The sequence below is a fragment of the Oncorhynchus tshawytscha genome, unplaced genomic scaffold (assembly GCF_018296145.1).
Source record: "Oncorhynchus tshawytscha isolate Ot180627B unplaced genomic scaffold, Otsh_v2.0 Un_contig_1044_pilon_pilon, whole genome shotgun sequence".
Classification (NCBI taxonomy): Eukaryota; Metazoa; Chordata; class Actinopteri; order Salmoniformes; family Salmonidae; genus Oncorhynchus; species Oncorhynchus tshawytscha.
In genome coordinates, this window is record NW_024609788.1 from 495001 (window position 1) to 511414 (window position 16414).

General features: G+C 49.7%; 1 protein-coding gene across 1 annotated transcript in view; it reads right to left on the reverse strand.

Annotated features, from left to right (window-relative positions):
• LOC121845896 (ELKS/Rab6-interacting/CAST family member 1-like) overlaps window positions 1-14512 on the reverse strand; it is a gene marked incomplete at its 5' end in the record, with an annotated part of 386989 nt that extends 372477 nt beyond the window's left edge. The window contains 1 exon segment of the mRNA XM_042318115.1: window positions 14372-14512. Coding sequence (XP_042174049.1) covers window positions 14372-14512 — 141 coding nt within the window.
• Window positions 14513-16414: the final 1902 nt, after the last annotated feature.

A 16414-nucleotide genomic window follows, 5' to 3' on the forward strand; every position in this document is an offset into this window, starting at 1 on the left:
CCTCTGTGTTAGCCCTGGAAGCAGCTCTAAGGCCTCCAACACTGACCTGAGGACAGGGAGAGCCACGCTCCAACACTGACCTGAGGACAGGGAGGGCCACGCCTCCAACACTGACCTGAGGACAGGGAGGGCCACGCCTCCAACACTGACCTGAGGACAGGGAGGGCCACGCCTCCAACACTGACCTGAGGACAGGGAGGGCCACGCCTCCAACACTGACCTGAGGACAGGGAGGGCCACGCCTCCAACTTTATGTATGTTTCTCTTTCTTCTCCTACTTTCAGTTCCATGCAGGCCACGCCCGCAGGCCACGCCTCCAACACTGCCACGCCCACAGGCCACAACCGCAGGCCACGCCCGCAGGCCACACCCGCAGGCCACGCCCAAACCCAACAGATAGAAACCGTGCTAGGGTGGGGGTGAACGGAGACACACACACAGCTCACGAGAGCCAGGCACCTGCTCTAACCATGGGAGGGGTGATGAGGGGTTAATAGAGGGGGAATAGAGGGGGTATAGAGGGGGAATAGAGGGGGTATAGAGGGGGAATAGAGGGGGAATAGAGGGGGTATAGAGGGGGAATAGAGGGGGAATAGAGGGGGTATAGAGGGGGTATAGAGGGGGTATAGAGGGGGAATAGAGGGGGTATAGAGGGGGTTAGCTGTCTGTGACGTCAAGGCCCAGTAGGAGAGGAAGAGGCTGGGTGTATGGCGCTGGTTAGGGGCTGTCTAGGGGGCAGAGAAGAGGCTGGTTAGGGGATGTCTAGGGGGCAGAGAAGAGGCTGGGTGTATGGGGCTGGTTAGGGGCTGTCTAGGGGCAGAGAAGAGGCTGGGTGTAGGGGCTGGTTAGGGGGCTCTCTAGGGGCAGAGAAGAGGTATGGGGCTGGTTAGGGGCAGAGAAGAAGCTGGGTGTAGGGGCTGGTTAGGGGGCTGTCTAGGGGGCAGAGAAGAGGTATGGGGCTGGGTAGGGGCAGAGAAGAAGCTGGGTGTAGGGGGCTGTCTAGGGGGCAGAGAAGAGGCTGGGTGTATGGGGCTCGTTAGGGGGCTGTCTAGGGGGCAGAGAAGAGGCTGGGTGTATGGGGCTCGTTAGGGGGCTGTCTAGGGGGCAGAGAAGAGGCTGGGTGTACGGGGCTGGTTAGGGGGCTGTCTAGGGGGAAAAGAAGAGGCTGGGTGTATGGGGCTCGTTAGGGGCTGTCTAGGGGAAGAGAAGAGGCTGGGTGTATGGGGCTGGTTAGGGGCTGTCTAGGGGGCAGAGAAGAGGCTGGGTGTATGGGGCTGGTTAGGGGGCTGTCTAGGGGGCAGAGAAGAGGCTGGGTGCATGGGGCTGGTTAGGGGGCTGTCTAGGGGGCAGAGAAGAGGCTGGGTGTATGGGGCTGGTTTAGGGGGCTGTCTAGGGGGCAGAGAAGAGGCTGGGTGTACGGGGCTGGTTAGGGGGCTCTCTAGGGGGCAGGTGAAGAAGCTGGCTAAGCTGACTTGGGCTGGTTAATGTCCCATGTCTTGGGCCCTCAGGGTTAGCTGTCTGTGGTGTCCAGTCCCAGACCAAGAGGCTGGCTAGGGGACAGGGACGTGTCATGGAGGACGTAGTGACAGTCCCAGCACTGTTGAGTGTGTTCCACATGCTGCCACAACCTCAGCTAACCCTGTGACATCAGACCAGGGCTGGGACACGCACTGAAGAGAAAAGGACTGGGGAAAATGACTACGGTCTCTAATGTGTGTCTGTGTGTGTGTGTGTGTGTGTGTGTGTGTGTGTGTGTGTGTGTGTGTGTGTACTCCACATAAATCTGCCTGTCTAAGCGTCTAAGCGTGTCTCCACATACTCCATCCCATTTATTCAAGTCCCATTAATGTCTACTGGCCCTGAGCAGGGAACTAAGTTTAGACACTACAGGCTTTAGTTTAAACTTAACTGGTCAGTCTAATGTGAAATCATTAAGTCAATTTCCCCTCACAGTGAACGGAGTCAGTCTGGAGGACAGGGTGAATCAGTCCACAGTAATGTCTAGAATAAAAGTGGCAGTGCTGCTATGACTACTGCAGACAAGGGCATGGAGGGTGAGAGAAGAGAGAGAGAGAGAGACAGCCTCTTAGATATGGAGGGGTGAGAGAAAGAGAGAGAGAGAGAGAGAGAGAGAGAGAGAGAGAGAGAGAGAGAGAGAGAGAGAGACAGCCTCTTAGATATGGAGCTGGGAATACACCTACACCACAGATTCTTCAGGTCAGTCTGGTAGATCAGTCAGGTCAGTCAGACAGATCAGTCAGGTCAGTCAGATATTTCAGCCAGGTCAGTCAGACAGATCAGTCAGGTCAGTCAGACAGATCAGTCAAGTCAGTCTCGTAGATCAGTCAGGTAGATCAGTCAGGTCAGTCTGGTAGATCAGTCAGGTCAGTCAGACAGATCAGTCAGGTCAGTCAGGTAGATCAGTCAGGTCAGTCAGACAGGTAAGTCAGATAAATCATATAGATCAGACAGGTCAGTCAGGTATATCAGTCAGGTCAGTCAGGTCAGTCGGGTAGATCAGTCAGGTAGATCAGTCAGGTCAGACAGGTAGGTCAGTCAGGTCAGTCAGAAAGATCAGTCAGGTCAGTCAGAAAGATCAGTCAGGTCAGTCAGATAGGTCAGTCAGATAGATCAGTCAGGTCAGCCAGATAGATCAGGCAGATAGATCAGTCAGGTCAGCCAGGTCAGTCAGGTAGATCAGTCAAGTCAGTCAGGTCAGTCAGGTAGATCAGTCAGGTCAGTCAGGTAGATCAGTCAGGTCAGTCAGATATTTCAGCCAGGTCAGTCAGAAAGATCAGTCAGGTCAGTCAGAAAGGTCAGTCAGATAGATCAGTCAGGTCAGCCAGATAGATCAGTCATGTCAGTCAGATAGATCAGTCAGGTCAGTCAGGTAGATCAGTCAAGTCAGTCAGGTCAGTCAGGTAGATCAGAGTCAGTCAGGTCGGGTAGATCAGTCAGGTCAGTCAGGTAGATCAGTCAGGTCAGTCAGGTAGATCAGTCAGGTCAGCCAGGTCAATCATATAGATCAGTCAGATAGATCAGTCAGGTCAGCCAGATAGATCAGTCAGGTCAGCCAGGTCAGTCAGGTAGATCAGTCAAGTCAGTCAGGTCAGTCAGGTAGATCAGTCAGGTCAGTGAGGTAGATCTGTCAGGTCAGTCAGGTAGATCAGTCAGGTCAGTCAGATCAGTCAGGTAGATCAGTCAGGTCAGTCAGGTAGATCCGTGAGGTCAGTCGGGTAGGTCAGTCAGGTCAGTCGGGTCAGTCAGATAGATCAGCTAGGTCAATCATATAGATCAGTCAGATAGATCAGTCAGGTCAGTCAGATAGATCAGTCAGGTCAGCCAGATCAGTCAAATATATCAGCCAGGTCAGTCAGGTAGATCAGTCAAGTCAGTCAGGTCAGTCGGGTCAGTCAGATAGATCAGCTAGGTCAATCATATAGATCAGTCAGATAGATCAGTCAGGTCAGTCAGATAGATCAGCTAAGTCAATCATATAGATCAGTCGGGTCAGTCAGATAGATCAGTCATATAGATCAGTCAGGTCAGTCAGACAGATCCGTCAGGTAGATCCGTCAGGTCAGCCAGGTCAATCAGATAGATCAGTCTGGTAGATGAGTCAGGTCAGTCAGGTAGATCAGTCAGATAGATCAGTCAGATAGATCAGTCAGGTCAGTCAGATAGATCAGTCAGATAGGTCAGTCAGATAGATCAGTCAGGTAGATCAGTCAGATAGGTCAGTCAGATAGATCAGTCAGGTAGATCAGTCAGGTCAGTCAGATAGGTCAGTCAGATAGATCAGTCAGGTAGATCAGTCAGGTCAGTCAGATAGGTCAGTCAGATAGATCAGTCAGGTAGATCAGTCAGGTCAGTCAGGTAGATCAGTCAGATAGATCAGTCAGGTAGATCAGTCAGGTAGATCAGTCAGGTCAGTCAGATAGATCAGTCAGATAGTCAGTCAGGTAGATCAGTCAGGTAGATCAGTCAGGTCAGTCAGATAGATCAGGCAGGTCAGTCAGGTCAGTCAGATAAGTCAGTCAGATAGATCCGTCAGGTAGATCAGTCAGGTAGATCAGATCAGTCAGTCAGATAGATCAGTCAGGTAGATCAGTCAGGTCAGTCAGATAGATCAGTCAGATAGATCAGTCAGGTCAGTCAGGTAGATCAGTCAGGTCAGTCAGGTAGATCAGTCAGGTCAGTCAGGTAGATCAGTCAGGTAGATCAGTCAGGTAGATCAGTCAGGTCAGTCAGATAGATCAGTCAGGTAGATCAGTCAGGTAGATCAGTCAGGTCAGTCAGATAGATCAGTCAGGTCAGTCAGGTAGATCAGTCAGGTCAGTCAGATAAGTCAGTCAGATAGATCAGTCAGGTAGATCAGTCAGGTAGATCAGTCAGGTCAGTCAGATAGATCAGTCAGGTCAGTCAGATAGATCAGTCAGGTCAGTCAGATAAGTCAGTCAGATAGATCAGTCAGGTAGATCAGTCAGGTCAGTCAGACAGACTACAGCATGTTTCTCTATCTGGCCTCGACACAGTCAGGCCAAACTATCTTCCCTTGGTCTCTAAAGTCTCTGGTCTGGCCTTCTACTCAGACCAGCCTCTGAATGTTATTGGGATGTTGTTAGATATAACATTTAAAACCTTTAATAAGATATTTAGATGTCTAGGGTTGGAGCTGAACCAATGACAGGGCTGGACAGGTTTCCACGGAAACCGCCAGCACCATGTTGCCCGCGGGGAGGACTGAGAGACGAGCCAGTGTGTGTGTGTGTGTGTGTGTGTGTGTGTGTGTGTGTGTGTGTGTGTGTGTGTGTGTGTGTGTGTGTGTGTGTGTGTGTGTGCCAATAACCATGAACTAACACGACTATTAGTCGAGGACACTAGAAACTAGTGGTATCTACCAGGTCTATACAGACACTGGAGGGGATGAGGTGAGATGGATGACTATAGTGGTATCTACCAGGTCTATACAGACACTGGAGGGGATGAGGTGAGATGGATGACTATAGTGGTATCTACCAGGTCTATACAGACACTGGAGGGGATGAGGTGAGATGGATGACTATAGTGGTATCTACCAGGTCTATACAGACACTGGAGGGGATGAGGTGAGATGGATGACTATAGTGGTATCTACCAGGTCTATACAGACACTGGAGGGGATGAGGTGAGATGGATGACTATAGTGGTATCTACCAGGTCTATACAGACACTGATGATAGTGGGGGATGAGAGGGAGGTGAGATGGATGACTATAGTGGTATCTACCAGGTCTATACAGACACTGGAGGGGATGAGGTGAGATGGATGACTATAGTGGTATCTACCAGGTCCATACAGACACTGGAGGGGATGAGGTGAGATGGATGACTATAGTGGTATCTACCAGGTCTATACAGACACTGGAGGGGATGAGGTGAGATGGATGACTATAGTGGTACCTACCAGGTTCATACAGACACCGGAGGGATGAGGTAATGACTAGGGTGTTTCCGAATGGGGACACTATTAGTCCCAGTGGGGACTGTAAACCAGGACACCGTGTCAGGGAGGGACAGTCACAACTCCTCCATGGGAGAGGAAACAGAACGATGGAAAAGGAAATGGATCTCACAACGGTCTTATAGTGTGGAGGAACCACAGCTGTGGACGTCTCTCAGCCCTGTAGTGGAACTGTTGCTCGTGTGTGTGTGTGTGTGTGAGAGAGTGAGGTGAGAGAGATCCAGACAGAGAGAGAGAGAGAGAGAGGATGTCACTATGTGGTATCACACACCAGGTGTACAGACACTCAGCTGTAGATGAATATTGCTTTGGGCCCGCTGGTCCATGTTAGTGCTGAGGATGAGCCTGAGAGGACCATGTACAGAATGTTTGGGTGTCAAACAATACTGATGATGGAAAACAATACCTAAGCGTGTGTACCAGTGTGTGACAGACACAAAGAGTGTGTGTTTGATACCATGTATTACCAGTGTGAGAGCATCGATGTGCTGACGATGAGTGTCTCATTGGAGAAGTGTGTGTCGCTGTCTGCTGCGGGGGCAAGGAGTGGAATGAGTGTGTGTGGACCCTGTCTCCTCTCTCCCACAGGCTGTGCTCTGCAGGTCCAGCAACACACACACACACACACACACACACACACACACACACACACACACACACACACACACACACACACACAAGCTAAAACAGAACAGGAATATAAAATAAACGCTGCTGACGTTCCCTTTCCCATCCAGAGAATTCCCAGAGTGCTTCCTGACACCTCACACGCCTGTCCGGTCACACACACCAGACACACTCATTCCAGACACACACACACACACACTGTCAGGTCATGGCAGCAATGTCTCGTCCAATCTGTGAAAACGTCAGCTGTCCAACCTGTCACAAACACCCTGGAGGGGATGCAGGCCTGTGTGAACACACACACACACACACTACCAGCCAGGCAGCGCTTTCATTGGAGCGGGCAGAGAGAGACGGAGAGAGAGAGACAGAGAGAGAGAGACACTGGACGGGAGAGATGGATGACTAGTGGTATCTAGAGATAGAGACAGACAGAGAGAGAGAGATGGAGAGACAGAGAGACCAGGAGACGGAGAGACAGAGAGAGAGACGATAGAGACAGAGAGATCTAGAGGTCCAGACAGAGAGAGAGAGAGACAGAGAGGAGAGAGACAGATACAGAGAGACAGAGAGACAGAGAGAGAGAGAGAGACGGAGAGATAGTGGTATTACCAGGTCCAGACAGAGACTGGAGGAGATATAGATGACTAGATAGAGAGACAGATATAGAGACAGGACTGTAGACAGAGACAGAGAGACGATCACAAAGAGATGGAGATAGATATATGGAGAGACAGATAGAGTAGACAGACGGAGATAGATAGAGAGAGACAGAGAGAGAGAGAGAGAGAGAGACAGATAGAGAGAGACGTGAGAGAGAGAGACGGAGAGACAGAGAGAGAGACGATAGAGAGACAGAGAGAGAGAGAGAGAGAGACAGATGGGAGAGACAGAGACGATAGAGAGAGACAGAGATAGAGACAGAGAGAGAGACAGATAGAGAGAGACAGAGAGAGAGACAGAGAGAGAGAAGAGAGACGGAGAGAGAGAGAGAGAGAGAGAGAGAGAAGAGAGAGAGAGAGAGAGACGGAGAGAGAGTGACGGAGAGAGAGAGAAAAGAGAGAGAGAGAGAGAGAGAGAAAGAGAGAGAGATAAAGGAGGATGACAAGACAGAGAGGTAAGAAGGCGTGAAGGAGAGATATGTGAGTAGTGTTTCTAGAGACTTCTTGGTAAGTGATCAAACACTGGGGCAGCTGTAGTGCCCTCAATGTCATCTGAGGTGAAGGGACACGTTACAGTACTGACCACTATACAAGCCCTGGATACAGCTGACTAGTGTTGTTTAACACAGAACAACTCAGGTACAGTCCCACACACAGGCCTTCAGAACATGAACACAGCTGGCATTCCCACCGCGTTGTCAAGGGGCGTTGTCAAGCCCGTGACCTACATCTAAACCAGCGAGGGAGAATCAGGCATACCCATCATGCATTAGGATGGCACTGCAGCTAGCGCACTGGGGATAGAAGTCAAGCTAGCTAGATCAATGGATATGATCGGGAACTTGTGCACGCAAACAAACATACACACACCCTCAATCAATCACTGACGAGTGTGCACAGAATGCATACACACACCCTCAATCAATCACTGACGGGTGTGCACAGAATGCATACACACACCCTCAATCAATCACTGACGGGTGTGCACAGAATGCATACACACACCCTCAATCAATCACTGACGAGTGTGCACAGAATGCATACACACACACAGTCAATCACACAGTAAATGCAATCAATTGTGCACACTGAATGCAGAGGCATCAATCATCACTGACGAGTGTGCACAGAATTACACACACCCTCAATCAATCACTGACGGGTGTGCACAGAATGCATACACACCCTCAATCAATCACTGACGATGGTAAATGCTTTGCTGGTCACACTGATGCAGGGCATTTGAGACGGTGCACTTACAGGATTAGGGATGGTCTGACAAAGATGAGAGAGAGGGAAAAGAGAGAGAGAGAGGGGGAAAGAGAGAGGGGGGGGAAGAGATAAAGAGCGAGTCAGAGAGAGGAACAGAGAAAGAGTCAGAGATAGAGGGAGAGAGGAACAGAGAGAGAGTCAGAGAGGGGAGAGAGAGAGGAACAGAGAGAGAGTCAGAGAGAGGAACAAAGAGAGTCAGATAGGGAGGAGAGGAACAGAGAGAGGAACAGAGAGAGTCAGAGAGAGGAACAGAGAGAGGAACAGAGAGAGAGTCAGAGAGAGGAACAGAGAGAGTCAGATAGAGGGAGAGAGAGAGGAACAGAGAGAGAGTCAGAGAGAGGAACAGAGAGAGAGTCAGATAGAGGGGAGAGAGAGAGGGGGAAACAGAGCGAGTCAGAGAGGGGAACAGAGAGAGAGTCAGATAGAGGAGAGATAGAGGAGAGAGGAACAGAGAGAGAGTCAGAGAGGGAACAGAGAGAGAGTCAGATAGAGGAGAGAGAGAGAGATAGGGGAAGAGAGAAGAACAGAGAGAGAGTCAGAGAAAGAGTCAGAGAGAGGAACAGAGAGAGTCAGAGAGAGAGAACAGAGAGAGGGAGAGAGAGAGAGGGAAAGAGGGAGAGAGAGAGAGTCAGAAAGATAGTCAGAGAGAGGAACAGAGAGAGGGAGAGAGTCAGAGAGAGGAACAGAGAGGGAGAGTCAGAGAGAGGAACAGAGAGAGGAGAGTCAGAGAGAGAACAGAGAGAGGAGAGTCAGAGAGAGGAACAGAGAGAGGGAGAGATGGGAGAGAGGGAGAAAGAGAGCGGAGTCAGAGAAAGAGTCGGAGAGAGGAACAGCGAGAGAAAGAGAGAGAGAGGAACAGGAGAGAAAGAGAGGTAAGGGGGAAGGAGAGAGTGAGAGTCAGAGAAAGAGAGTCAGAGAGATAGTCAGAGAGGAACAGAGAGAAAGAGGGGGGAGAGAAAGTGAGAGAACAGAGAAAGAGAGTCAGAGAGAGAGTCAGAGAGAGGAACAGAGAGAGAGAGAGTCGGAGAGAGAGGAACAGCCAGAGAAAGAGTCAGAGAGAGGAACAGAGAGAGAGAGAGGGGGGAAGGAGAACAGAGAGAGTCAGAGAAAGAGAGAGTCAGAGAGAGAGTCAGAGAGAGGAACAGAGAGAGAGAGATGTGTACATTGTTACAAAACACTATATATATATATATATATATATATATAAATAATATGACATTGTAATGTCTTTATTGTTTTGAAACTTTGAAACTTGTATGTGTAATGTTTACTGTTCATTTTTATTGTTTATTTCACTTTTGTATATTATATACCTCACTTGCTTTGGCAATGTTAACACGTTTCCCCTGCCAATAAAGCCCCTTGAATTGAATTGAATTGAATTGAGAGAGAGTCAGAGAGATTAACAGAGAGAGAGATGAGAGAGAGAGAGAGAAAGAAGCCAGAGAGATGAACAGAGAGAGAGAGAGAGAGACAAGCCAGAGAGGTGAACAGAAAGAGAGAGAGAGAGAGAAGAACAGAGAGAGATGAACAGAGGGAGGGAGAGAGAAAGACAAGCCAGAGAGATGAACAGAGGGAGGGAGAGAGAGAGACAAGCCAGAGAGATGAACAGAGGGAGGGAGAGAGATGAACAGAGAGAGAGAGATGAACAGAGGAGGGAGAGAGAGACAGAGAGAGAGAGAGAGAGAGTCAGAGAGATTAACAGAGAGAGACAGAGAGAGAGAGAGACAAGCCAGAGAGAAAAAGATGACAAGAAATAGAGAGAGTAAAAAATGATGGAGATACAGTGGGAATGATTAAAGAAATGAGAGGAGAGGAGAACAGGAAGAGAAGAGGAGAAGAGGACAGGAAGAGAGGAGAGAGGAGAACAGGAAGAGAAAGAGGAGAGGAGGAGAGAGGAGGAGAGAGAACAGGAAGAGAGGAGGAGAGAAGAACAGGAAAGAAGAGAGAGGAGAACAGGAAGAGAGGAGGAGGAGGGAGAACAGGAAGAGAAGAGGAAGAAGAGGACAGGAAAGAGAAGGAGAGGAGAACAGGAAGAGAGGAGGAGAAGAGGACAGGAAAGAGAGGAGGAGAGGAGAACAGGAAGAGAAGAGGAGAGGAGAACAGGAAGAGAGAAGAGGGAGAGAGAACAGAAGAGAAGAGGAGAAGAGGACAGGAAGAGAGGAGGAGGAGAACAGGAAGAGAGGAGGAGAAGAGGACATATAAAGAGAGGAGGAGAGGAAAACAGGAAGAGAGGAGAACAGGAAGAGAAGAGGAGAGAAGAAAGGAAGAGAAGAGGAGAGGAGAACAGGAAGAGAGGATGAGAGAAGAACAGGAAGACAAGAGGAGAGAGAGAAGAGAAGAGGAGAGAGAACAGGAAGAGAGGAGGAGAAGAGGACAGAAGAGAAGAGGAGAGGAGAACATAAAAGGAAGAGAAGAGGAGAAGAGGACAGGAAGAGAGGAGAGAGAGGAGAACAGGAAGAGAGAGGAGAGAGAAGAACAGGAAGAGAGGAGGAGAGGAGAACAGAAAGAGAGAGAACAGGAAGAGAAGAGGAGAGAGAAGAACAGGAAGAGAAGAGGAGAGAGAACAGGAAGAGGGAGAGAGGAGAACAGGAAGAGAAGAGGAGAGGAGAACAGGAAGAGAGGAGAGAGGAGAGAGAAGACAGAGAAGAGAAAGAGAGAGAGGAGAACAGGAAAAGAGAAGAGGAGAGGAGAACAGGGAAGAGAAGAGGAGAGAGAGAAACAGGAAGAGAGGAGAGGAGAACAGGAAGAGAAGAGGAGAGGAGAACAGGAAGAGAAGAGGAGAAGAGGACAGGAAGAGAGGAAGAGAGGAGAGAGGAGGAGAGAGAACAGGAAGAGAAGAGGAGAGGAGAACAGGAAGAGAGGAGAGAGGAGAGCAGGAGGAGAAGAAGAACAGGAAGAGAAGAGGAGAACAGGAAGAGAAGAGGAGAGGAGAACAGGAAGAGAAGAGGAGAAGAGGACAGGAAGAGAAGAGGAGGAGGAGAGAGAACAGGAAGAGAGGAGGAGAGGAGAACAGGAAGAGAGAATGAGAGAACAGGAAGAGAAGAGGAGAGAGAACAGGAAGAGAGGAGGAGAAGAGAACAGGAAGAGAGGAGTAGAGGAGAACAGGAAGAGAGGAGGAGAGGAGAACAGGAAGAGAAGATGAGAGGAGAACAGAAAGAGAGGAGAACAGGAAGAGAGAGGAGAGGAGGAAAGAGAGGAGAACAGAAAGAGAGGAGAACAGGAAGAGAGGAGGAGAGGAGAACAGGAAAGAGGAGGAGAGGAGAACAGGAAGAGAGAGAGGAGAGGAGAACAGGAAGAGAGAGGAGAACAGGAAGAGAAGAGGGAGAGGAAGAAGAAGAGGAGAGGAGAACAGGAAGAGAAGAGGAGAAGAGGAAGAGAGAGGAGGAGAGGAGAACAGGAAGAGAGAGGAGAGAGAAGAACAGGAAGAGAAGAGGAGAGGAGAACAGAAGAGAGAGAGAGAGAACAGGAAGAGAAGAGGAGAGAAGAACAGGAAGAGAAGAGGAGAGGAGAACAGGAAGAGAGGATGAGAGAAGAACAGGAAGAGAAGAGGAGAGGAGAACAGGAAGAGAGGATGAGAGGAGAGCAGGAAGAGAGGAGAACAGGAAGAGAAGAGGAGAGGAGAACAGGAAGAGAAGAGGAGAGAGAACAGGAAGAGAAGAGGAGAAGAGGACAGGAAGAGAAGAGGAGAACAGGAAGAGAAGAGGAGAGGAGAACAGGAAGAGAAGAGGGAGAACAGGAAGGAAGAGAGGAGAACAGGAAGAGAGGAGGAGAGGAGAACAGGAAGAGAGGAGAAGAACAGGAAGAGAAGAGGAGAGGAGAACAGGAAGAGAAGAGGAGAGGAGAACAGGAAGAGAAGAGGAGAAGAGAACAGGAAGAGAGGAGGAGAGGAGAACAGGAAGAGAGGAGAGGAGAACAGGAAGAGAGATGAGAGAACAGAAGAGAAGAGAGAGGAGAACAGGGAGAGGAGGAGAGGAGGAGAGAGGAGAACAGGAAGAGAAGAGGAGAGGAGAACAGGAAGAGGAGGAGAGGAGAACGAGGAGAAAAGGAGGAGAGGAGAACAGAAAGAGAGGAGAACAGAAAGGAAGAGAGGAGGGAGAGGAGAACAGAAAGAGAGGAGAACAAGAAGAGAGAGAGGAGAACAGGAAGAGAGGGAACAGAAGAGAGGAGAACAGGAAGAGAGGAGGAGAGGAGAACAAGAAGAGAGGAGGGAAGAACAGAAAGAGAGGAGAACAAGAAGAGAGAAGAGAGGAAAGAGGAAGAGAGGATGAGAGGAGAACAGGATTTAAAGAGGAGAACAGGAAGAGAGGAGGAGAGAGGAAGAAAAAGAGAAGAGAACAGGAAGAGGAGAACAAAGAGAGGAGGAGAGGAGAACAGGAAAGAGATGAGGAGAACAGGAAGAGAAGAGGAGGAGAACAGGAAGAGAGGAGGAGGAGAACAGGAAAGAGAGGAGGAACAGGAAGAGAGGAAGAGAAGAGGAGAACAGAAAGAGAGGAGAGGAGAACAGGAAGAGAAGAGGAGGAGGAGAACAGGAGAAAGAGGAAGAGAGGAGAGAGGAGAACAGGAAGAGAGAGGAGGAGGAGAACAGAAGAGAGGAGAGGAGAACAGGAAAGAGAAGGAGGAGAGGAGAACAGGAAGAGAAGAGGAGGAGAACAGAAGAGGAGGAGAGGAGAACAGGAAGAGAAAGAGAGGAGAGGAGAAGAGGAGGAGCAGGAAGGAAGAGAGGAGAGGAGAAGAGAGGAGAACAGGAAGAGAAGAGGAGGAAGAGAACAGGAAGAGAGAGGAGGAGAACAGGAAGAGAAGAGGAGAGGAGAACAGGAAGAGAAGAGGAGGAGAACAGGAAGAGAAGAGGAGGAGAACAGGAAGAGAAGAGGAGGAGAACAGGAAGAGAAGAGGAGGAGAGAAGAACAGGAAGAGAGGAGGAGGAGAGAGCAGGAAGAGAAGGAGGAGGAGAGGAGAACAGGAAGAGAGAAGAGGAGGAGAACAGGAAGAGAAGAGGAGAGGAGAACAGGGAAGAGAAGAGAGAGGAGAACAGGAAGAGAAGAGGAGAGGAGAACAGGAAGAGAGGAGGGAGGAGAGGAGAACAGGAAGAGAAAGGAGGAGAGGAGAGCAGGAAGAGAAGAGGAGGAGAGGAGAGCAGGAAGAGAAGAGGAGGAGAGGAGAGCAGGAAGAGAAGAGGAGGAGAGGAGAGCAGGAAGAGAAGAGGAGGAGGAGAGCAGGAAGAGAAGAGGAGAGAGGAGAGCAGAGGAAGAAGGAAGAGAAGAGGAGGAGGAGAGCAGGAAGAGAGGAAATGGAAAGGAAGACACAATGACATGAGAAACAGGAGGAGATGAAAGTGAATCAACATTGACACTTTAAGGACAGGAGGGAGAGTCAGGAGTCTGATCACAGACACACACACATTACAGCATGATTGACAGACTAGTCCCAGAATTGAGTGTCATTCCACTGGCAGGATGAGTAGGGGATCTGTCAGTGGCTGTCTTCTCCACTCGACATCACAACACTGGCTCACACACTGGACAGGTCTCGTAAAGGACTGGGGCCATAGCTAAGAACTGGTCTGAGAGCAGTTTGAAGGCTGTGCAGTTGAATGGGGCAGGCTGGAGTGTTCATCTAAGATCTGACTGCTTGACTCGACATCACATAACAGGCAGGATAATTGTTTGCACAGGTCTACTGAGAGGCATTATACTGATCCTAATGCTGTGGGGCGGCTATAGAGTTGACTGGGACAAGGCTAAGAACTGACCTGAAAGCAGTCTGAGACCTGTGAGTGAAGTTGAATGGGGTAGAGACATGGTGTAGGTTAATAGCTGATCTCAGTGGAAGTTCATTGGAAGATTGACTGCAACAAGGCTGGGGAGTGAGGTTCAGTTCAGTGTAAGGCCCAAGAACTGACCTCAGTTCAGTGTAAGGCCCATGTCATTGACTGCAAACAAGGCTGACCTCAGGGGAGTGAGGTTAGTAAGAACTGACCTCAGTTCAGTGTAAGGCCCATGTCATTGACTGCAACAGGGCTGGGGAGTGAGGTTAGTAAGAACTGACCTCAGTTCAGTGTAAGGCCCATGTCATTGACTGCAACAGGGCTGGGGAGTGAGGTTAGTAAGAACTGACCTCAGTTCAGTGTACGGCCCATGTCATTGACTGCAACAGGGATGGGGAGTAGGCTAGTAAGGGCTGACCTCAGTTCAGTGTCAGGCCCATGTCATTGACTGCAACAAGGCTGGGGAGTAAGGCTAGTAAGAACTGTTCTCAGTTCAGTGATACAGTAGGTGGTTTTATTAAAGGGTGAGAAAAAAGATGACCTTCTTGAGCTGGTTCTCCATCTTGATGAACTCGTCTTTCCTCTGTTCCAGAGACATCTCCAGACTCTTCAGTTTAGAGTCCTTCTTCAGACCGGAGGAAGCCAGGGACGAAGCATGTTCCTTAAGGTCTAACAGGTTGGTCTGGGAGGGAGGGAGGGAGGGGAGGGAGGAGGGAGGGAGGGAGGGGAGGGAGGGGGAGGGAGGGGGGAGGGAGGGAGGGAGGGAGGGAGGGAGGGAGGGAGGAGGGAGGGAGGGAGGGAGGGGGGAGGGAGGGAGGGAGGGGGAGGGAGGGGGAGGAGGGAGGGAGGGGGAGGGAGAGGAGGGAGGGGGAGGGAGGGAGGGAGGGAGGGAGGGAGGGAGGGAGGGAGGGAGGGAGGGAGGGAGGGAGGGAGGGGAGGGAGGGAGGGAGGGAGGGAGGGAGGGAGGGACAAAGACAGAGAGAGAAAAAAAGTCCAAAGTAATTGAAAGGACAAAGTGTTATTCAAGGTTCCAGTTACATTCTCTGAGTGGAAAGTTCATGTTCAATAAAGAACAAATCAATGCCAACTTGATGGGCTAGAAACCTGCTGTGGCAACACACACACACACACATACACACACATGCACGCACACGCACGCGCACACGCGCACATGCACACACACACACACACACACACACACACACACACACACACACACACACACACACACACACACACACACACACACACACACACACACACACACACACACACTTCTCTTCTGTCCTATCGCTCAGTGTCACAGACAATACGCCCAGCCAGTCAGGGTAACAGGAAGGCCCCAAATGTCTTTCCCATCGTTCCATAACCCATCATTCAGTAGGACGACATGGGACCACGGCAGGGTTGGAGTAAACATCACGCTGCCTGGTGGAGCAGCAGATACTGACCTCCATCATGATTCCCATATCCCCTACCTCTCTCTACCTCTCTCTACCTCTCTACCTCTCTCTACCTCTCTCTACCCTCTCTCTACCTCTCTCTACCTCTCTCTACCCTCTCTACCTCTCTACCTCTCTCTACCTTTCTACCTCTTTCTACTCTACCTCTCTCTACCTCTCTCTACCTCTTCTACCTCTCTCTACCTCTCTACCTCTCTCTACCTCTTTTTCTACCTCTTTCTACCTCTCTACCTCTCTCTACCTCTCTCTACCTCTCTCTACCTCCCTCTACCTCTTTCTACCTCTCTCTACCTCTCTCTACCTCTCTCTCTACCTACCTCTCTCTACCTCTCTCTACCTCTTTCTACCTCTCTCTACCTCTACCATTCTTTCTACCTCTCTCTACTCTCTCTACCTCTCTCTACCTCTCTCTACCTCTCTCTATTTCTCTCTACCTCCTCTCTACCTCTCTCTACCTCCCCTCTCTATATTTTCTCTCTATTCTCTACCTCTCTCTACCTCTCTACCTCTCTCTACCTCTCTCTACCTCTTTCTACCTCTCTACCTCTCTCTACCTCTCTCTACCTCCTCTACCTCTATCTACCTCTCTACCTCTCAATTCAATTTTTTTCACCTCTCTCAACCTTCTCTATTTCCTCTCTACCTCTCTTCTACCTTCTCTAGACCTCTCTTCTACCTCTCTCGACCTCTCTCTACCTCTTTCTACCTCTCTCTACCTCTCTCTCTACCTCTTTCTACCTCTCTCCTGACCTCTCTCTACCTTCTCTACCTCTCTCTACCTCCTCTACCTCTCTCTACCTCTCTCTACCTCTCTCTACCTCTCTCTCTACCTCTCTCTCTACCTCTCACCTCTCTCTACCTCTCTCTCTACCTCTCTCTACCTCTCAATTCAATTCAATTCAAGGGGCTTTATTGGCATGGGAAAAACATGTGTTAACATTGCCAAAGCAAGTGAAGTAGATAATATATAGAGTGAAATAAACAATAAAAATTCAAAACAATAAGTTTCAAAACAATAAAGACATTACAAATGTCATATTATATATAGTGTTTTAACAATGTACAAATGGTAAAGGACACAAGATAAAATAAATAAGCATAAATATGGGTTGCTCTCTCTC